Source organism: Passer montanus, unplaced genomic scaffold (assembly GCF_014805655.1).
Source record: "Passer montanus isolate IOZ18808 unplaced genomic scaffold, ASM1480565v1 scaffold8, whole genome shotgun sequence".
NCBI classification, from domain to species: Eukaryota; Metazoa; Chordata; class Aves; order Passeriformes; family Passeridae; genus Passer; species Passer montanus.
Window position 1 is genome coordinate 1,984,585 of NW_024373256.1, and position 21,632 is coordinate 2,006,216.

Consider the following 21,632-nt stretch of genomic DNA (forward strand, 5'->3'; position numbering starts at 1 on the left):
GAGCCTGAGAGACTGGTTTGATGGTTAAAAAAACCAGAGTGGCACTGGGCAGGCTTGCTGCAGCCATATGTTCAAATCCCAGGGGAGAGCGCTCACCAGGAGGCACAGGATGCTCCAGAACGTTTCTGCTGTGTTCTCCAGATGTCCCAATTCCTGTGGCTGAAGGCAGGGATGCTCTGCCTGTCCCCCAGGCTGCCCAGTGTCCCCTGCCATGCTGGCACTGTCCCTTTGTGCTTCCTCACTGCTGTGGCTGAAGTGTGAAGTCCTGGCTGGGTGATTTTAAGGGAGGTTTGCTGAAACGAGACAAAATAGCTCCTGACTTTTGTTTAAACGAGGAATTTGGCCTGGAAAGTATCAAATCTGCTGGGGAATGGTGTGCTTGGAGTAGAAGGACTTGTTAGAATATGTGGCTGTGTGTCTTTAGGGTCACTGCACTCTGCTTTGGGCTCTGTGTGGCCCCAGGGAGTTGTGTCAACAGGATGTGAAGTTTTGGCCATGTCCAGGGACTTTTGTCAGCCTGGAGAGGAGGAGGCTGAGGGGAAACTCAGGGGATCTGCAGCTCCTGGGACCAGGGAACGGCTGGAGCTGTGCCAGGGAGGGTTAGGTTGGATTTTAGGGAAAGGTTCTTCACTCCAGAGGGTGTTTGGGCACTGCCCAGGCTCCCCTGGGAATGGGCATGGCCCCGAGGTTGCCAGAGCTCCAGGAGGGTTTGGACACCAGGGTGGGGTTGTTGTGGGGTCTGTGCAGGGCTGGATGCTCCCTGTGGATCCTTTCCAACCCAGGACATCCCATAATTCTCTTTTAGGAGCCAAACTGGAGCCTGTTCCCTGCAGCTCAGGGGCAGCAGGTCCCCAGTTCCCTCCTGACTCCTCTCTCCCAGCCTTTGCTGCTCTCCCAAACTTCTGCCCTGCCCAGTTCTGCACCCCAAAAGTGCCTTTGGGTTTGTTTTTTTTAACATCTCCATGGAAACCACTTTGGGGTGGTGGAGTGCAGGGCTTGGATTTGAAAAGGAACTGGAGGTTTGGGGCAGGAGTCAGTCCAGCCAGAAAATCTGGGAGAGGAAGCAGTGGGAGCTCTCAAAGGCAGAGATGCAACAATTTCCTGCCGTGTGAGCTCAGGGTGAGGCTTTGATGCTAACACAAACTTTATCTGGAGAGGGTTTGGAGGGAGGCAGACTCAGTTCTGACTCTCCACAGAAATCTGGATGAGCTCCTCACCTGGGAGGAAGCTGCAGAGCTGCTTTTTGATGTGCCAGCCACTCCTGCACCTTGTTAACACATCTGTCTCTCAGCGTGACCTCTCTTAAAGGCTTTAAACACTGATAGATTAATTTGCTTTTGATGCCTGGGCTAATGAAGTGCTGGGTCTCCTCCGTTTCATTTTCTAGTTGGTGGATTGAGGCTCAGGAGCAGCCGGGATTGGAGCTGGGCTTGGCTGAGGGACAGGTTAACTCAGGGTTGGCTGCCACGAACCCAGGATGCTTCCCTGGCTCTGCACAACCACCCGAGGCAACTCCTGGCTGGGGCTGAGCTCCAATAAAAGCCACCATTAGGCAGGGAAGGAGGAAATTCCGTGCTGTGCAGAGGTCAGGGTGCTTCAGCAGCACCAGCAGCCCGTGGTCACCAAGGCGATGCCAGCTCATCGCCATGGAAACTCTCGCCACCTCCTCCAGCCTGGCTCGCAGCAAATAGTGGCTCCAGATCCGCTGTGGATGCCTCAAATAAAATAATCTGGCAGCTTTCGGCATGGTCTGCCTGCTTTGGGAGCCCACAAGGAGGGTTTCCATCGGGGCAGGAGTTTTTGGGAGCTCGGTGTTTGCTCAGGGTTGGTGGTGGAGCTTTAGGAGTTCATGAAAGCCACCAGGCAGGAGCTGCAGTCTAAGTTCTCTCACTCCCACTCTCCAATTCCACCTGGTGTTGCCCGTTCCATCCCTGCCTGGAGGATTTGGATGGGTTTGGCTCTTTCCTGGGAGCAGGAGGTGGATCCAGGCCCTGGAGCAGCCGTGGGGTCTGGGCTGAGCAGGGGTTTGGGGCAGCTCTGGTTCTGTGTCTGCTCCTCGTGGCTCTTCCTGCTGCACTTCTGCCACTCAGAGCCAGGCAGGGCTGGGAAAAACAGGGAAAAAAACTTGATTGGGGCATGGAAGAGAGAAAGTTGCAAAAGAAATAATCCCAGAACGGTTTGGGTTGAAGGGACCTTGAAAGGGATTTTGTTCCATGGGCAGGGACCTTCCACTGCCCCAGGCTGCTCCAAGCCCGGCCTTGGGCACTGCCAGGGGTGGGGAATCCGCTGAAATCCTGCTTTGTTTGTTTGTCACAGCTGTCCCTGCCTGCCATCTCCTCCCCAGCTGGGAGTGGCAGAGCCTGGTGTTGTTATTGCTGCCGTAATTAGTGGTGGGTCATTAGTGTTCATTAACGGCCCCCTTTGCCCGGCTCACCCAGGCTGAACTAATGACCCCCAAAACCAAACTCACCCACTCCTGCCTGGGGAGAGCCTCAGGTGTTCACCACCCTCACAGTAATAGTGAACTGCAATAATTTTAATTAGTGCTGCTGTTATTAGGGCTAATCCAGCTGAATTTCATTATTTTAGCCATGATTTTATGTCATTATATCAAATTAGAACCACTGATTTTTTATTTTTTCCTGTATCATTCTGTTCCCATAACAATAAAACCACACTGAAATCCAGGGCAGGCTTGGGGGTGAGGCATGATTCCTGCAAAAGGAATCAGAAAAATCCCATGGAAAGTCACCTCCTCGGTTTGAAGTCCTGTTTTCCAGACCTTTTTGTCCTTTTCCCAAAGTTAGGAATAAATATGGCAAGAGAAGCACGGTGCAAAGTCAGCACAGTGATTTCTGTGAATATTGGTGGTGGTTTCGTAGAATTCCATTTCATTGAGGGTTTTTTTTGGTCAAGAAGGTGAAAATGTGGGAGCACTGGGCCATCTCCAGACTCTGAAACCAAGAATTCCTGCCAGGTGCAAACCCTGGGCCTGGGTAGAATTATGGGATACAAAGAGGTGATGAGGAGCAGGGCTCACTGGGCTCTCCTGCTGCTTTTTGCTTCCACTTGGAAATTCCAGCCTTTCACTCAGTGCAGCGTCCCGGTGATCCCACTGTGCTGCGGGGCAGCTCTGCCTTGGAATTCCTCCCTGACCTCTGGAGTCCTTGGGATTCCTCCCTGACCTCTGCTGCCCTTGGGATTCCTTCCTGACCTCTGATGTTCTTCCCTTTTCCTTGGAATTCCTCCCTGACCTCTGGAATTCCTTCCCTGCCTTGAAATTCCTCCCTGACCTCTGGAGTCCTTGGAATTCCTTCCTGATCTCTCCTGTCCTTGGAATTCCTCCCTGACCTCTAGAATTCATTCCCTGCCTTGGTATTCTTCCCTGACTTCTGCTGTCCTTGGAATTCCTTCCTGACCTCTGGTGTCCTTCCCTTTTCCTTGGAATTCCTCCCTGACCTCTGGAGTCCTTCCCTGCCTCTGAAATTCCTCCCTGACCTCTGCTGTCCTTGGAATTCCTTTCTGACCTCTGGAGTCCTTTCCATTTCCTTGGAATTCCTCCCTGACCTCTGGAATTCCTTCCCTGCCTTGAAATTCCTCCCTGACCTCTGCTGCCCTTGGGATTACTTCCTGACCTCTGATGTTCTTCCCTTTTCCTTGGAATTCCTCCCTGACCTCTGGAATTCTTTCCCTGCCTTGAAATTCCTCCCTGACCTCTGCTGTCTTTGAAATTCCTTTCTGACCTCTGGAGTCCTTTCCTTTTCCTTGGAATTCCTCCCTGACCTCTGGAATTCCTTCCCTGCCTTGAAATTCCTCCCTGACCTCTGGAGTCCTTGGAATTCCTTCCTGATCTCTCCTGTCCTTGGAATTCCTCCCTGACCTCTAGAATTCATTCCCTGCCTTGGTATTCTTCCCTGACTTCTGCTGTCCTTGGAATTCCTTCCTGACCTCTGGTGTCCTTCCCTTTTCCTTGGAATTCCTCCCTGACCTCTGGAGTCCTTCCCTGCCTCAGCAGAACAAGCTCCTCTCACCTCAGGGAGGAGGAGGGATGTTGGTGCTTGTTGTTGTTTGGGGGTTTTTTTTATCCTTGATTTTATTTTTTATTGGTGTTTTCTAATCCTTATTTTATTTTTATTTCTTTTATATTTTTATGTTGTTTTTTTTTTTAATGCTGATTTTTAAATTCCTCGGGCACAAGTCTGCAGCTTCTAAATTCCTCAGGCACAAGTGGCCTGCAGCTTCTCCTGGGGGCCACAGAGAGCTCTGCTCCCTGCTGGAGCTGTGCCAGGGGAGGTTTAGGTTGGATTTTAGGGAAAAGTTCTTCCCTGGAGGGTGTCTGGATCAGCTCCCCAGGGAATGGCACAGCCCCAGAGTGTGGGGATGATGCTCCCAGGGATGCACAGGGTGGGATTTTTGCAGTGCCTGAGCAGGGCAGGAGCTGGGCTCTGATCCTTGTGTGTCCCTCCCAGCTCAGGACATTCCAGAATTCCAGAATTCCCGAGCTGAAATGGAGCAGGATCTTCTGGAGAGCCTCTCCTTCCCAGTGCCAGCTGCACGTGCTGCAGGCTGCTGGCAGACACAGCCTCTGCTTTTGTACCTTTTTGTCTTTTTGCTTTCCCTTTCTGATCCTGGTGGATGGGCTTTAATTGCTGCTTTGGTCTGGTGCTGGTGGCTGGAAGGAGGGATCAATAATTCCCTGGGAAGAACAGCACGGAGCTCCAAGGCTCCCATCTGCCTGCTTTGGCCGAGGGCTGCAGCACCCTGGGCTCTCACAGCCTTGTGCTTTCCCAGACAAAAGAGCTCAGGATGATTTGGGTTTGTTTGGGAGCTGGGGTTGTTTTGGGTTTGCTGGAGAGGAGGAAGGGTGGATTTCGCCTGGATTTGTTCTCCTGGCTGTGTTTGATCTGAGCAGGGAGGAGCTGCTGCCTGGGTTCCAGATGTGGGCTTGCAGATGATCATTTCCCTGCTGTTAAACCTTGGGATCTTCAGCAATTTGGGAGCATTTATCTCCTTGGGAAGCTGTATCAAAACTGGGGCAGGCCAGTCTTGGGAGATAAAAGGGTGGAAGGTTCCTCCAGCTGTGCTGTCCCCACTGGATGTCCCTGAGCTTCATCAGCCTGTGGGAAACGTGAGTTTCCCACCCTAGGGGATCCAAGGGATCTTTTTTGATCCAGTGTCACAAAAATCCTAATAAATAGAGCTCAGCTCAGCTGGTCCATCCCCAGGCTCTAAGGCAGGATCAAGTGTTGCCATGTCAGGCACTGAGAAGATTCCTGGCACTGAGAAGGTGAACAGCCCTGGTTAATTGGGATTAACTGGAATTGGGATTGTTCAACCTGGAGAAGAGGATTTGGGGTCAGTGAATTGTGGCTTTTCAATGCCTGAAGGGAATCTGCAAGAAAGGTGGAGAGAGATCTTTTACAAGAGCCTGGAGTGCCAGGACAGGGGGAATGGCTTCAAACTGACCAGAGGGCAGGGACAGATGGGATATTGGGATCGAGGAATTCCTCCCTGTGAGGGTGGGAAGCTGTGTGAATTCCCAGAGAAGCTGGGGATCCCTGGAAGTGTCCAAGGCCACCCTGGGACAATGGAAGGTGTCCCTGCCATGGCAGGGGGTGGCACTGGAGGGGCTTTAAGGTCCCTTCAACCCAAACCATTCTGGGATTCAGTTTCCCCAAGGGAAACCCATCAAAAACTCCCTGTGCCCAAACACGACACACCCCCAGCTTTTCTCCTCTTGTTCTCCAACATTTTCATCTCCTCCTTCTAATCCAAGACCCTTGAACCTTTCAAAACCTCTCCCATCTCTTCACATCCCACTTGGGCACTCAGAGGTCGGGTCCAGCCGCTGGCTCCCGTTTTTTTTTCCAAGAATTACCCTCTCCTTGAACTCATTTCCCCCTCCAGCCTCTCCAGCTCCTCTCCTGGGCTGCACAGATGACTAAGCCGAGGTTTTTTTTCAAGCACAGACTAAACACATCCCCACCTTCCTCCCCAGCACAGCCCCTGCTGTGCTCCCCTGATGTGTTTCATCTCCCGATGCCCGCGGATCACCAAAGTGCATTTTTCAAAGGGACTCTCCATAAAGCTCTATTAGCAGGGGATGAGTAATGGCTTGACAAACCAGATTTAAGTGGCCCCTTCTGAATCATCTTGGCAGTAATAGGGGGAGTGTGTCCATTTTTTGATTAAATATTTCCAGTGCCATTAACTCGGCCGAAGTAAACAACTTCTATTGGGTTTGCCTGCTAATGACAACCCAAAGGTCTTTGATCCCGGGGTTTCAGAGAGCCAGGAGCTGGATAAAGATCATGGAATCGTCGCTAAAGTGTCATCAAAGAGTTGGGAAACGGTTCTTTACTGTCCCTGTGTGCGTGTCCTGCCACCTTCAGTGCACGTGGTGCCACCTCTGATCCTCTTGGGATCCTCTTGGGCAGCTGCGGAGTGTGACTGGAGGATTTTCCCAAGAAAAATCCATAATTCACCTTCATTTCTTGTGCAGATTCCTTCAGGCAGGGTCTCTGTTGGTCGTTTTTGCCTGCAAGGGGCTGTACCATATTCCATGGATTTTGTGTGTATCCCAGTCTTAAATTTTCCAGCTCTTCGTATCCCAGGACTCAGTTCACACCTAAAAGGAAAAGGTAGAGCCTCGTTCTTCTTTCAAATCAATGAGATTTGAGATATCTTCAGTCTAAATATAAAGATATACTTATTAATGTGTATTTTTAAAGGACCATAAATCAGTAGGAATGCTGCATTATATTTTAAAAATTAATTCTTTGTGGTTAACCAGCCAAACAAAGCTGATTTCAGGCATTGTGCTGATGATTTTGGGGCCATTAATTATTGACTTGAGCACAGAGCGTGGTCAAGAACAGCTTTGCAGTGGGCAGGAGCCGTGTGGATAGAATTCCTTGTGTGAATGTAATTTTTTTATGGTGAGAGAGAAGCCAAATTTCTTGGATGAGAGTCAGGCCAGGCCCTGCTCTGAGCTGTCCTGGCCAGCAGATCCACTGGTGCTGCTCAGCATATGGATGGGAATGATTCAGGCTGGATGAATTCCCTGGATTTTGGCCAGAGGCTTTTAAAGGAGCCAAGGCCATGCAGGGTGGGATGGCAGCAGAGAGAAACCTGCTCCTATTTCCAGGGAAAAGGCTCCAGTAACAGGTTCTGGGGTGTTGGGAAGAGGCCATCTCCTGGTGGATGCTCCTGAGGGTGGTCCCTGCACCCAGCACAGCCACATTCCCATTTTCCCTCTTTTTCCCAGTTCTCCCAGCTGCTCCTGGGGCTCTGCTGGAGCCATTCCCTGCTTGTTTGGAGAGCTGGCTCCTTCCTGCTGTGACTTCTCATTTAATAACTGAACCTGAGCACTGCTGGCCTGCTTTGGGGCATTGTTTTACAGGGTTTGGGTGAGTTTTTCTCATTTTAAGGCTTATTTTTGAGCCATCTGTCGCTCCAAGTGATCCTGCACCCAGATATAACCCAGCTGATTGCCCTGCTTTCCCAAACAGTTCTGCTGATAACATTTCAGATTGCCCTGGTCCCGTCCTCCAGAGGCTGGAGCAGGCAGCACTTGATCTAATCCTGCTTGGCATTTATGTCACTGGAAATGAAATTGCATTTTGCTGAATGAAACTGAGAAATGGGAAAGTAATACTGCAAATATGTCCTGCCACGTGGGATCTCCTGCCAGGGAAGCTTCTGAGGGAAGATGATTATCCCAGAGAACAAACTCTGCTCTGTGGCTCTTCTTGCAGGACAGGGAATTGTGGCATCCAGGGATTCTTCTGGAGAGAAAACACTCCCAGCCTGGAGGCTGAGAGCCCTGGGATGGGGTGGGTTGGAGGGGACCTTAAAGCTCATCCAGTGCCACCCCCAGGGTCACCTCCCACCATCCCAGGGTGCTCCAAGCCCTGTCCAGCCTGGCCTTGGACACTCCCAGGGATCCACAGCTTCTCTGGGAATCAAAGGGAACAATTCCTTCCCAACATCCAAACCTGAACTTGAAGGACTGGCACAAAAGTCTTGTGGAGTGCCTGAATTTGGAATCTGGTCGCTGCAGGAGAAGCTGAACTCTGCTGGGTTTGGGGTTTGGTGCTTCCTCCACCCCTCAGTGTCCCCTTGGCAGCTCCAGGAAGGAGCAGAGTTTTGCATTTGGGTATGGAATCATTAACCATGGAGCAGGGAGTTAAAAGGAACTCTGCAGAGCATTAGGAGATCAAGCAGGTCAATTGAAAGGAGGAAAAATTACCATCAGTTATCTTCAATTAAATTGTTATCGCTCCACATGAAGGATCCCATTTAGAGGGAGGCATAAAACCTGAGAGTGGAGGTGACTGAGGGAATAAATTCCCCATTTTTCATTCCAAACCCAGAGAGGGAACATCCATCAGCAGGCACAAGGAGGAGATCTCTTTTTCCTCCTGTTTCCAGCCCACTTTGAAGCAGAGCCCATTTGGAAATCTCTCAGTGACACTTTTCTTTTTTTTTTTTTTCAGTGAAAAGCACAAACTCCTTAAGGCCACAACTTTTAGGAGAGGCTTTAATAACAGAGAACCCCTTCTTGAGTAGGACTTGTGCTTCTGAGAGGTTGTGGTTGTGTCTGGCTGTTAAATTTGGGGCAGTGGCACCCCAAAATAGCAAAATATCTCAGTTTCCAGGGCTGGGATATCCTGGTTCAAATCCCTGATCTCTTTCCAAGGCCAGAGAGCAGAAATAACTTTGAACTGTGCTCATGAGCCTGGGAAAACACCACCCAAACCCTTTTTTTTTTAGGAAGTTTTATCACATAAAGGAAGGCAATTCCTGTGGTCTAGATGGACTAAACCAGTTTGAAGTTGATTTTCAGACATGAAGAGTCCAATCTTGTAGTAAATAAACTTCATCCAAATGGTTTACGCAGGAGATATTTTCAGATGCAGGAGTTGAAAAGCCCACTTGTGTTATTCCTGGGGTTTTTTTGGGTTTGATTTTTTTAAAGGCAGGGAAAGCAGAGCAGGAAGCAGCCAGGTCTGCAATTGCTCGGGGGGTTCTGCTTGTTTGCTTTGCTGGCTTGTTTACTTACCTCAGAAATATCAGAATTGCTCAGTTTGATCTTTGACAAGCAAAGAAGGAGAGAAAAATAAAGGTCAAAACGGAGCCTTCATCTTCGCTGGGGTGTCACTTACATCCCCTGACAGCTCTGCTTCCCCTGCCTCCTGAAACCCCCTGGAAAAGGAGCTTTTTGCCCAGGCTGCTCCAGAGGCAGGGGAATGACACAGCTGGAAATAAAACCCAGCAGACTGGGGGATCTCACAAATCCCTCCTCCCCTCTTTCTTCTCCTGGGAATGCTCAGATTTTTCCCTGTGAGGGTGGGGAAGCCTGGCACAGATTCCCGGAGAGGCTGTGGATCCCTGGAAGTGTCCCAGGCCAGGCTGGGCAGGGCTTGGAGCACCCTGGGCTGGTGGAAGGTGCCCCTGGGTGGCACTGGATGGACCATAAAGTGTCCCTGGTCTTTTCTAAATTCTCCTCTCTCTGCATTCTCTGTGGGTTTTAATTCGGTGGCATGGGGCTGCAGACAGGTGAACTGTGTCGCAGTGGAAAACCTGGTAATTGGAGAATTATAATTGCCCAAAAATGAGGTGACGGGAGGAAACAGGAGTGCCCCGGAGCCAGGCAGGGATTGACAGATCATTATTGTGCCTGGTCAGAGCCTCTGTGGGCTGAATGCAACATCTAAAGCAGAAAAGCCAACATAAACAAGTGCTGCAAGTCCCATTGACAGCTTTAGGCTCGGGACTAAGAGCAAAAACAACCCAAGTGCAAAGGATGTTTATGAGACTCAATGTTCTGGGTTTGTTTACTGCTCCTCGGGGCTCTGCCACTCTCAGATCTCCCAGCTCAGGAAAAGTTGAGCTGCTTTGGAGGGGGATTTCTGAAGGAAAACAGCATTTTTAACTCTGGAAACTTCCCTGCTCATTCAGCAGGAGGAGGTGGCGTGGAAGAGCCCTTTTCTCCTCTGTGAGGGATGCAGGTGCGATTATTTCAGAGCAGAAAGGTGTTCAGTTGTCCTGCTGAGACCGAGCCTAAATTATGTAAAATAGCAGCTGGTGGATGCAGCAATCAAAGGAGATGAGGGAGAAGGTGGGCGAGAGGAAAAAAGAGGCACAAAGAGATCCCAGTCCTTGGAGAACTGCAGGAATTCAGGTGCACAAAGAGAATGTGAGGCTGCAAATTCCACCCTTCATTGTCTGCTTGGAGGAGCCATCGATAATTGGACCATGATGGGTTTCTCTTTTATTGGATTCCGTGGTTCCAGGAAGGCTCTGGGGTCCTTGCTGAAACCACAAGTGGCAGATTCTCAGCTTCCGAGGTTTTCAGACCTAAACTATTTAGGAAAGGATTTTTTTTTTTATTTTGGTCTGTTTATCTGAACTTGGAATGAACTGTTTGAGGTTTGTCCCTAATAAAAGCATAGTTTGGAGTCGCTGGAATATTCTGCAGCATAAATATGGCCTTGAAAATGGGCAGAGAGGGGATGTGTTTTGCCTGCAGTCAGGGCTTGCTCTTATTTAAACTCAAGGATGTGAAATCTCCCAAACTGATCCCACACAGTTCCTGCCCTTCCCTTGAACAGTGGGAAATTTAATCCTGCGGCCCAAGGATGATTTAAATCTGAAATTCTAAAGTATAGACTCAAATCTGAACTTTTTTGAGCATTCTCTGGGATCTGCCAGTGGGACTTGGGGTGAAACCATTCTGAACCATTCTGTGCTGGTTTTTGGTGACAGTTTCCAGCACGGCCATTCCCATTCCAGCCTCCACATCCAGCCTGGGGGATCCTCATGCCAGCATTGCCAATCTTCTCCCATATTCTGGGGATTCCTGAGCATTCTGGATCTCCCTGCAATTCCACGTGGTGACCTTTTGTCCCTGGACTCCTGGACTGATGTCAAGGTCAATAATTGCAGCAGCAGCAGATGAGGAGATCCCCAAAGCTCCTGGGAAGTTGTGCTCACCCTCTTTGTGTTTGGAAAAGGAATTTTTTCCTGGTGCAGCTTGGAGCCCAACGGAGGGCAGGCATTTTCCCTGCCAGAGTTGTTGAGGCTTTGGAATAAAAACTGGCAAAAAGCAAAAACCTTCCACTTTAGACCAACTCTTCTGGAAGTGCCTCATTTTGCTGCCAGGCTTTGTCACACATCGCAATCCGAGCTGCATCTCATGACAGAACCACTGCCTGAGCCAAAAGCCTGAAGTTTCCAGCTCTGAGCAGGTCAAAACGAGCCATTGCAGCAATTTGAAAATGTTGTTGCAATTTCGTTTTCTCCCAGCCAGAAAGTTGGACGAAAATAATCCTCGCCATGAAAAGCTTTGGTTTCAGCAAATCAACGATTTGTTTCACCCGCAGAAAAAGACTCCTGGAAAAATTCCTGCTCTGGGACTGGCTTTAATTCGGACAAAATCAACAGTGGCTCCTAGTGGCTGACTGCAGGGGAATGGCCAAATCCATCTTGAGTGTCCCTTCCTTGACCCTCCTCGTGGATCTTTGTTCGTCAGCGAGCGGGAAATTTGCGCTGCGAGCAATAAACCATTTCAGAAGGCACAAAAATATCCCCGTTTCCCCGGCTCCCGTTGGTGTCAGGAGAAGATAATTACACTGGAAGGCTCGGAGCTTTGGATGTTTGGCTCATCTGCTCCTCAGCATCCTCTCCAACAATCCCCGAGCTCCCAGCAGAGCTTGGCCGCCGTTCAGGGCCATCCGTCCTTGTCCGTGCCCGGCGGGTCCTGCCTGGTGTCCCGGCAGGATCCCGCTCCAACATCCCTGCTCACAGCTGGCCCTGTCATCGCATTAGTGCTGCCTGCCTCCAAACACCGTCCCAAAAGGATAACGAAGATCCCTGAGGTGAGATTCTGCAGTGTCAGCCGTCTGTCAACCTTTCCCAGGCGTCCTGCCGTGCTCCAATCTGCTGGATCAGCTCCTGGGCACAGCTGCTGACGTTCCAGGCCACCTCCCTGTCCTCTCCTGTCCCTGTCCCTCGTGGCTGCTCTCCCCTCCCTGACAGATCACTGCGGATTTTCTCCCAGACTTCCACAGGAAGGAAAAGTCACGGCGCTGGAGACGAAGCAAAAAGGGCACAAATTGTCAAAGGAAACTGGGAAATAAATTCAGGATTGGCTCAGTGCTCCACAGGAGAATCTTGGGTTTGCCTAAAGAAACTTGAGATTTTATAGAGTAATAATGTACAAATTCCTTTTATTTGCCTTATGGTGTTCAGGTTGTTCAGCTTTTCAGACTCAACACTAACTTTTTTGATGATGACTCTGAGATTGTCTTATCATGATGCACTCGATGATCTTTGAGGTATTTTCCAACCTTGGTGATTCTGTGTTTCTACATCGACATCATTCCAGGATTGGGGATTCTGAAGTGACCACCAGGAAGCCAAACTGTCGTGATAAAATTGTAACTCTGGGCAGCAGCAAGGGGAATTTGGAGAACTCCACACTACGTTTACCTTCAGTGCATGAGGCTGCTGCTCTGTGGGAGAGGACGAGGTTCTGGGAACAGCAGTGGGCAGGTTTTCCATGTTTCCCAGGAAAAAAAGTGCTGGGGAACAGCAGAGAAAACAGAACAACCCCAACAAGCTGCAGATTCCTGTCAAGAATGGTGGTGGCTTCTTCTCCTAGATAATCAGCAACAGGATGAGAGGAAATGGCCTCAAGCTGTGCCAGGGGAGGCTCGGGTTGGACATCAGGAGGAATTTCTCCATGGAAAGGCTGGTCAGGCACTGGAACTGCCCAGGGAGGTTTGGGGTGCCCATCCCTGGAGGTGTCCAAGGAATCCCTGGAGGTGGCACTCAGAGCTCTGGGCTGAGGACAGGGTGGGGATCAGGCCTGATGGTCCTGGAGGTCTTTTCCCACCTCAGTGATCCTGGGGTTCTGTGTGACTCCTGTTCCCGGGATTCTGTGTGATTCCTTGCTGACAATTATCATTCATTTCCCAGCCTCAGCCTGCCACCCACACCCTGTTCCAGGAGCTGTGCCTGCAGGGACACGAGACTTTAATGAATTATTTTGCTCCTTGTCAAGAATTCCCTCTCCAGCCCTGCCTGGGGGACCCTGGACGTGCCAGGTCCTGACAAAGAGCTCGGGACACTGCCAGCACCGTGTCCTGTCCCCGCGGTGGCTTGGAGCAGGACAGCCTGGGAGCCTGCAGGGCTATTTTGGGATCAGTCTCTGTGGAGGGCTGGTTAAATTCCATCCCACAGCAGCCCTGAGCCTCGATGACATTTGGGGTTTTTTGCCTCTCCCCAGGTGTGGTGGTGGAAATACTAATTTTATGGAACTGGGTGGAAATACTAATTTTGTGTGTGTGATTTTGGTTCACTAATTTTAGATTTTTTTAAAATTTCTATTTAATTTTTCAATTCCAAACCATGATACCAGGTAGTTTTGGCGTTGTGAGGGAAAGGAATAGGATGGATGAGCTCTGCCTGATGTGAGAGAACGGGGCCCTGCTGCTCAGGGAAAGAACTGCAAATTTCCCAGTCCTTCCCCGGTATCCCATGGCAATCCGAGTTTATGGATTAGAACCTGGAGCTCTGAGTGCTCTTCCCCCGGATAAATGGTTGAGCAGCAGACAGACGATTGCAGGGAGTAATTTAGCAGTGAATGATGGCTCATTAGCAGCCCACGGGCTGGAGGGGATGTGTGGGCTCTTCCCAAATCCCACTTAACTCTTTCGCCCTCTCCTTCCACTGCCAAGGGTTGGATTTGCTGCGTGTGGATGTGTTACAGAGCCTCAAGTAGTGCAACAACATCCCCCAAAACCAGGCGATTTTTACCCCCCTAACGAGGGATGGGGAATAAAGGAAATTATTATCAGTCCAGGAGATGAGTCAGATATGAAAATCACACTTTTTCCCAGACAATGTTATTACACTGAGGAAAAGGAAATGAAAAAGGCTCATTTTGTCTCACAAAAGAGCAGGCCTGGAACTAGAAATGCTCATTGCAGAGCCAGGTGCTGTTGGAAGGAGCAGCTCCAGGGAGGGAGCAGATCAATCCCACCTTTTCCCTTTTTTTTTTGGGAGCCTGGGTGCTGGGCAGGCTTTGCTGCACTCCCCAGGAAAGGAATGGAATGTCTGGAGGCCCGAGGGAATGTGGTGCTGGGACAGAAGAGGGGCATGGAAAACTCTTGGGTTTCAGCTCCATTAAAATCTCGTACACCCAGAGACACTCAGAGATCCTGAATGCAGTCCTGGCACTCAGCTGCTGGCACTTAAATTCTGCTGGGTTTAGGAAACACCATTTGGGGCTTTTGGGGGCAATTCCCAAAGGGAGATAAGTACCTCAAGAGACATAAAACTATTGATCCCACTGACTTTAAGTGTATTTTATTTTTTCCTAATGCTCTTTGGAGATGTCTGGAAGAAAAATGCTTTGTTTTAGTGAATAGTGCTGTGATATTCCTGTAGCACATACAGGAACATCCTATATTCCTATATCACATACAGGAACATCCTGTATTCCTATATCACATACAGGAATATCCTATTTTCCTATACAGCAGCATCCAAAAAGTTCTGCTGGAGTCAGTGCAGTAAAAGCAGCGTGATCCATGTGAATCCAGGCAGATTCCAGCCTGGATAATTCTATCTTGGAACAGTGAACAAACCTCTCCTTTGCTTAGCTTGAATTATTTTGGGTTGGGCACCGTTGTTCTCCAGGTGCTCCAGAGCTGGGCTGGGATCCTGTGATCCCAGTAAAACCCACAGGGAACTCCGGGAGGTTTATCTGCTGTTCCCTCAGACAGTTCTTTTTCCTCCATGGCTTTCCAGCAGGAGGAACATTCCGGCCTTTCCCATTTTCTCTGACCACGTTGCTTTTCTGCCCGCAGCCAGACGAGCTGACCAACGCCTTGGAGATCAGCAACATCGTCTTCACCAGCATGTTTGCCCTGGAGATGCTCCTGAAGCTCCTGGCCTTTGGGATCTTTGGCTACATCAAGAACCCCTACAACATCTTTGATGGGATCATCGTGGTCATCAGGTCCTTCCCCCACCGTGGCTCTTCTGCTGAGGGTTCAGATGGGCTGGGGAGTGGGGTGGGGATCAGGGATGGCAGGGGAAATTCGGGTTGGGTGTTAGGAAAAGGTTTTTTACTGAAAGAGTGGTTGGGCACTGGAACTGTCTGTATCACATCCCTGGATGTGTTTAAAAGAGGATTGGATGTGGCACTCAGTGCCATGGTTTGGTTGGTGAGGAGGTGTTAGGGCATGGGTTGGACTCAATGATCTTCCAAGTCTGTTCCAACCTGGTTATTGTGTGATTCCATGTGTTAATCAAGGGTTGGGATGTGCTGTAATTGTGCTGGACTTTTGGACTCCTGTCCTTAGGAGGGCTGTCCAAAGTAAATCGACCTGGCAGATGGAGAGGAAAATCTATTTATGCCACACATCTGGCACTGGGGTGGATTTTCCACTCAAGTGCAGCGTGGCTGGTCCTGGGAAAGGGGTACTGGGAGTGTCCATACCCCAGCAGTGCCCTCCCTCTCCCAGATGACCCCAGCTGGGCTGGAACTGGGCAAGCAGGAGGGCAAGGGAGGGCCCTGCTCTGCTGTGCTCCCCAGGGGTGTCCCAGCCACACCCCAGTGCTGGGATCCTTTCTGATCACCCCTCAATCAGTAATTTGGGGCAAAAAATTCCAGGGAGACAGAGATGTAAACCAGGAGAGTGGCCTTTGATCCAGACAAGGTTCAAGGTTCTGAATAAAGATCATTCTGATCAAACCAAACCCCCCCAAAAATCCCCCTGGATGTTCTGAAGGGAGATAAATACCTCAAGAGGCAAAAAAACTATTGATCCTACTGACTTGAAGTGGTTTTTTGTTTCCCTAATTCTCTTAAGAGATGCTGGAAGAAAAATGCTTTGTTTTAATGAATAGAGCTGTGCTGATATTCCTTTATCATAGAAATGGATATTCCTGGGACAGAATTGTGATCCACATTATTGTAGTGGTGCAGACATGGAGAACCTCAGGAAAAAAAGGGAATTTAGGAGAAATTTTGGGGAATTGACCCCAAAATCAGCTGTAAAGCAGACGAGTTGGGCCACCAGAGGCGCAACCGCACCACTGGGGAGCAAAACCGCTTCCAGGAGTGGGAAAGAGCAGGAAAAGGGGAGATTCCTTTGGGGAATTGACCCCAAAATCAGCTGTAAAGCAGACGAGTTGTGCCACCAGAGGCGTGACCGCACCGCTGGGGAGCGAAGCCGCTTTCAGGAGCAGGAAAAGGGGAGATTCCCGGGGGAATCAGCTGCCAGGGAGCAGAACTGCTGGTGCTAGCAGTGTCCCCGTGTCCCTGCAGAATGGAGAACCCAGAAAAGAAAAGGGAATTAAGGAGGGAATTGACCCCATCCCCGTGTCCCTGCAGAATGGAGAACCCAGAAAAAAAATGGAATTAAGGAGGGAATTGCCCCCTAAACAGAGGAGCCGTGCCACCAGAGGCGCGACCGCACCGCTGGGGAGCAAAGCCGCTTTCAGGAGCAGGAAAAGGGGAGATTCCCGGGGGAATCAGCTGCCAGGGAGCAGAACTGCTGGTGCTAGCAGTGTCCCCGTGTCCCCACAGTGTCTGGGAGATCATTGGGCAGTCGGACGGGGGCCTGTCCGTGCTCAGGACGTTCCGGCTGCTCCGCGTGCTGAAGCTGGTGCGCTTCATGCCCGCCCTGCGCCGCCAGCTCGTGGTGCTCATGAAGACCATGGACAACGTGGCCACCTTCTGCATGCTGCTCATGCTCTTCATCTTCATCTTCAGGTATTTCTGGGTATTTCAGGTATTTCTTGGGGTGGCAGCTCTTCCTCGAGGTGTTGGGGATGGGTGGGTGAGGAGAGGAGAGGACACGCCACCGGTATGGGGGTGATGCCTTGGGAAGCTGGGCTAGAACAGAGGCTAGAAGAATTAAAGGATAGAACAGAGGCTGGACAGAGTTAAAGAATAAATTAGGGATTTATAATAAGGCCTCAATGGATACACCTTGGGTCTGGCCAGGGCTGTACCCAAGATGAACCAAAATGGTCACAAAACGCACGACTGCTCACGGGGTCTCTCATTGTGATCAGTTCTGCTCCATTTGCATATTGGAGTTAATTGTCCAATTACAGCTTTAGGTTATCAAGTCCCATCCTTCTTGTTTTTCTCTCTTCAGCCCACGTTGTTTGTGCTCTTGGGCTGAGATTTGGATCATTTGTCCTTGGTGCCCAGCTGGAGCAGGAATTGTTTTGTCTCCCTGCTCTGTGCAGAGAGCTCACCATCCCATAATATGAAGCTCAGAACTGCACACTAGAGCAGCACAGAATCTGAAAAATATCAAAGCCAAAACCTGAGGCATCAGGGAGAATGCTCACAGTGGGATATCTACCCCTTTCCAGCCTGTTTTTCATGGAATGCCATCATTCCAGAGGCAAATGAAGGGTGCAAACAGTCAATAATTGTCCCTCAGAGGCTCCTGAGCTGTGCCTGTCACTGACCATACCAGTGTTAGATTTGGGGTGGAACTTGTGCAGATTCCAAGACTTCTGTCTGTTTGACCCTCAAATGCCCCTCAGAATCCTTTGCTTGGAAACCAGGAAGGAGCAACATGGTTTGTAATTTTTCCAGGCAAAGGAGATCCTGGATTTTCCTTCAGTGCAGACAACTGGAATGAAATGTGAGGCAGGAGAACCAAATTGCGGGGTCAAAAAAAACCACTGGGAGTGGAAAAGCATCCATAACACCCCTGCAGCCACATTTCACCCAGGTGTTTCTTCCATCTCCCTCTTTCCCCCCTCCAGCATCCTTGGCATGCATCTTTTTGGGTGCAAGTTCAGCCTGAAAACCGACACGGGAGACACGGTTCCAGACAGGAAGAATTTTGATTCCTTACTCTGGGCCATCGTGACCGTGTTCCAGGTAAGCTCTGCATCCTCAGGGATGTTTTAGGGGGGAACATGAGGAGTTTTTATTCCACAAAACTCTTCCAGGTGGTGTCAAATCTGGAGTGAAGTGTTATTAGGGCAGAGATGGGTCTAAAAGCCCTGATGGAGAAGAAATCTACTCCAAACCAGCACTGTCCATATCTCTTGTCAGTAAAAGGAGGGCAACCACTCTTATTTTCCTTTTTGCTGCCCATCCTGCTCCTACTCTGCAGATCTCTTGTCTCCTTCACTGCCTTTTGCAAACAATTCTGTAACTGAGGGTGATAAATCAGAGCTGGAGGTGCTGGGGAAACCTTGATATAAAAAGTTGTGTTTCCCCCGCAGCCTGGTTTGTGCCTGAAATTTCCGGCAGGTTCCACAACAGAGGAATCATGGTTAATGCTGTTTCAAGGATATTTTAAATATAAAAATTACACTTTTATGTTTCAAAGCTCGGGCTTTAGAATCTAAGTGCAACAAGTGTAAATGAAGTTTCTAAAGGCAGAGTAGCATCACTCAAGGTGGAAACCAGGCCAGAGCCTTCCCTGTGGATATAAATTCTCACAAAGGAACAAGGACAAATCAGCCCCAGCCTCAGAGCTTCCCATTTTTCCCTTCCCAGCACACGGATTGCTGCATTTCTCCTCCCAGTCCCTTGGGAAATGCAGCTGGCACAGAGCACAAAGGCTCAGTCCTGTGTCCCAGGAAGGTCATTGAGCAGCATGACTCAGTGCAGCACTCCTGTCCCCAAAGCCACCTTGGTTCAGGGGGTTTGAGGCCGTTTTCATTGCAAGAATTAATGTGGAACACGAGCCTGTCATCCATTTTTCTGAGGCTCCAGGATTTTTGAAGCTGGAGAGTGAAAATCCCTGAGGAAGATCCCTCAGAGCAAAGCTTTGCAGTGATGGGGATTTTTTTTTGTGCCCAATGTTTTTACCTGAAGGAAACAACTTCCCTGAGGTTCTGGAGCCACCCAATGTCATTTATCTCATTAAATATCCTGTCCCTTAGCCTTTCCTTCAGCTCCAGCTGCCTTCTAAAGAGCAGCCTGAAAGGAGACACGATCTGAGGCCTCAGGTCTGTTATCTTCTGATGGTTATCAAAGGAGGCAACACCTCCAGGAAATAATGGGATTAGGACAGTGCATCCTTCACCTTGGGATATCTGGGATCTAAAGTGTCCTCTCTGGGCAGGGCAGTGCCAGACCTTCCTGCAGGGAGGGCAGGCTTGGCCAGCAGAAGTACAAAAATCTAAACAAAGGCAAATTTCCACAACGTGATCTGAAATCAGCATGCAGAGAGCTGAGAAAAGCAATTCCTGCTGCCTCATCTCGTGAGACCTGCCAGTGGAAAGGTCAGGAGGAGAGGGGAAATGGCAGGATTTGGGTGCGCAGAGGAGTGGAGGAGCTCAGGGCTGCCCTTTCCCTGCAGATCCTCACGCAGGAGGACTGGAACGTGGTGCTCTACAACGGGATGGCCTCCACCTCCTCCTGGGCCGCCCTCTACTTCGTGGCCCTGATGACCTTTGGCAATTACGTCCTCTTCAACCTGCTGGTGGCCATCCTGGTGGAAGGATTCCAGGCAGAGGTGAGACATCCAGGCTGAGGGAGGGGGAGAGAGCTGGCACACATGTGTGGGGATGATCCATCAGGGAAACATCTACCCATGCAGGCAGCCCTACATTTAAATTTAAGAGGTGCAGATGAGCTGGGCTGGGCACCTGAAGCTCTTCTGGATCAAACTTTCCAGCCCTAAATTTAAATTTGAATTTAAGGGGCGCAGATGAGCTGTGCTAGGCCCCTGAAGCTCTTCTGGATCAATCTTTGCAGCCCTAAATTTAAATTTGAATTTAAGGGGTGCAGATGAGCTGTGCTAGGCACCTGAAGCTCTTCTGGATCAAACTTTCCAGCCCTAAATTTAAATTTAAGGGGTGTAGATGAGCTGGGCTGGGCATGCAAAGCTCTTCTGAACTAATCTTTGCAGCCCTAAATTTGAATTTAAGGGGCGCAGATGAGCTGTGCTAGGCCCCTGAAGCTCTTCTGGATCAAACTTGCCAGCCCTAAATTTAAATTTAAGGGGTGTAGATGAGCTGGGCTGGGCATGCAAAGCTCTTCTGAACTAATCTTTGCAGCCCTAAATTTGAATTTAGGGGGTGCACACAATCTGTGGTGGGCATGTGAAGCTCTTTTGGATCAAACTTTACAGCCCTAAATTTAAGGGGTGCAGATGAGCTGGGCTGGGCATATGAAGCTCTTCTGATCAATCTTTGCAGTTAAAGCCCACTGGATGTGGAATGGGAATTGGGGGACCAGGACTCTGATCTCCTACACAGTCTGCTGTGTGATTTAGAAGAAATAATTTAGCACTAATTTTACTCACCAAATCTCCCATACACCCCATGGTTTGTGTTTCTGTGTGGTGGGACTCAGGCTTTCAATACATTCAAAACTTTTACTAAAATCCAAGAAGATTAAATCAGCTGGCTTCCCTCGACAAGGGCTGGTTGCCTTGGCCTGAAGGGAGCTCAGGGTTCTAGGCAGGACTCTCCCCTCATGGTGCTGTCCATGGCTCTGTCCTGTGATTCCACATGTTCCAGCCAGTTCCAGCCCTGAGGACCAGGCAGGATGAGCCCTGTCCTTTCCTCGGGGCTCCGTCCTTCTGGAACATTTAAAGCCAGGAGCACAGCTGCTCTAAAGCTGTTCCCAGGTTCCTGACATTGAATTCCCAGATCTTTAGGACGACGCTTTGAGGTGGAAGGAAGTTTTCTCCTCTCAGGGATGGTTGCAGGGAGCAGCTCCCGTTCCTCCCCTGCCCTCTGGGAGGTTGAACCTGGTGCTGATGCGAAGCCAGAGCTCTCTGAGTGCCTGATTGCTCCTCCAGACAAGCTGTGGTTTCCCTGCTCAGCCCTAATGGCTCCTTTCAGAGCTGTTACAGACCATGATTTAAATGTGTGCAAGCTCTGCTTTTCCCAGCCTGGATTATTCACCCCAAGGGCCAGCAACCACAGGCATGGCATTTGCAGGGCACATTTTGCTCTCCACTCCCATTTATTATCAATCCTGACATCAGGCCTGTGGGCTTGTCACTTGTCTCAGGGAGAAGCATTACACAAAACCCTTCTCAGCTGCCAGGGCTCCTCTCAAGCCTTGCACTGGGAAATTGTGGAATCCTGGAATGCTTTGGCTTGGAAGGGGCTTTAAAGTTCTGGTTCCAACCCCCTGCCATGGGCAGGGAACCTTCCACCAAACCAGGTTCCTGTGGTTGCAAACCAAAGGAAATTCTCGTGGAGCTGGGTTTGTTTTTGTCATCTCTGGCTCTGCTGCTACGCTGGGAATGGGGCAGAATTCTTGTTTTGACCTCTTTGCCCTCTGACAGGGGCTGTTCTGAGCAATCACAGGAGTCTGAGGGGAATTTCTCCTCCATTTGCTCAGGTGTTCCTTTTATTTATCTGCAGAGAGACTCCTGGGACAGCTGAGAGCTGCTCTCAATTCAGAACCATCAGCAGGGTTTCAGCAAGGACACTAAAAATTGTCCTGTGAAGCACAACACACACTCTCAGCCTGATCCCAGCTCCTGATCTGCCTCTGGAGCAAGTTTGCCAGGAGTTTTCCTAGAAAAGAACAGACTTAAATGGCCACAAACCCATTTTTAGTACATTTGTGTTTAGTACAAGTAGCCAGACTTCAAACAGGGCCATAATTG

General features: G+C 49.8%; 1 protein-coding gene across 2 annotated transcripts in view; it reads left to right on the forward strand.

Annotated features, from left to right (window-relative positions):
• The window catches only part of CACNA1H (calcium voltage-gated channel subunit alpha1 H), a 158,452-nt gene that overhangs the window by 90,854 nt on the left and 45,966 nt on the right, over nucleotides 1–21,632 (forward strand). For both annotated transcript variants that reach the window (XM_039732237.1, XM_039732238.1), the window contains 4 exons: nucleotides 14,880–15,031; nucleotides 16,607–16,792; nucleotides 17,809–17,926; nucleotides 19,362–19,517. In XM_039732237.1, coding sequence (XP_039588171.1) covers nucleotides 14,880–15,031; nucleotides 16,607–16,792; nucleotides 17,809–17,926; nucleotides 19,362–19,517 — 612 coding nt within the window. The remainder of the gene's footprint in view (nucleotides 1–14,879; nucleotides 15,032–16,606; nucleotides 16,793–17,808; nucleotides 17,927–19,361; nucleotides 19,518–21,632) is intronic.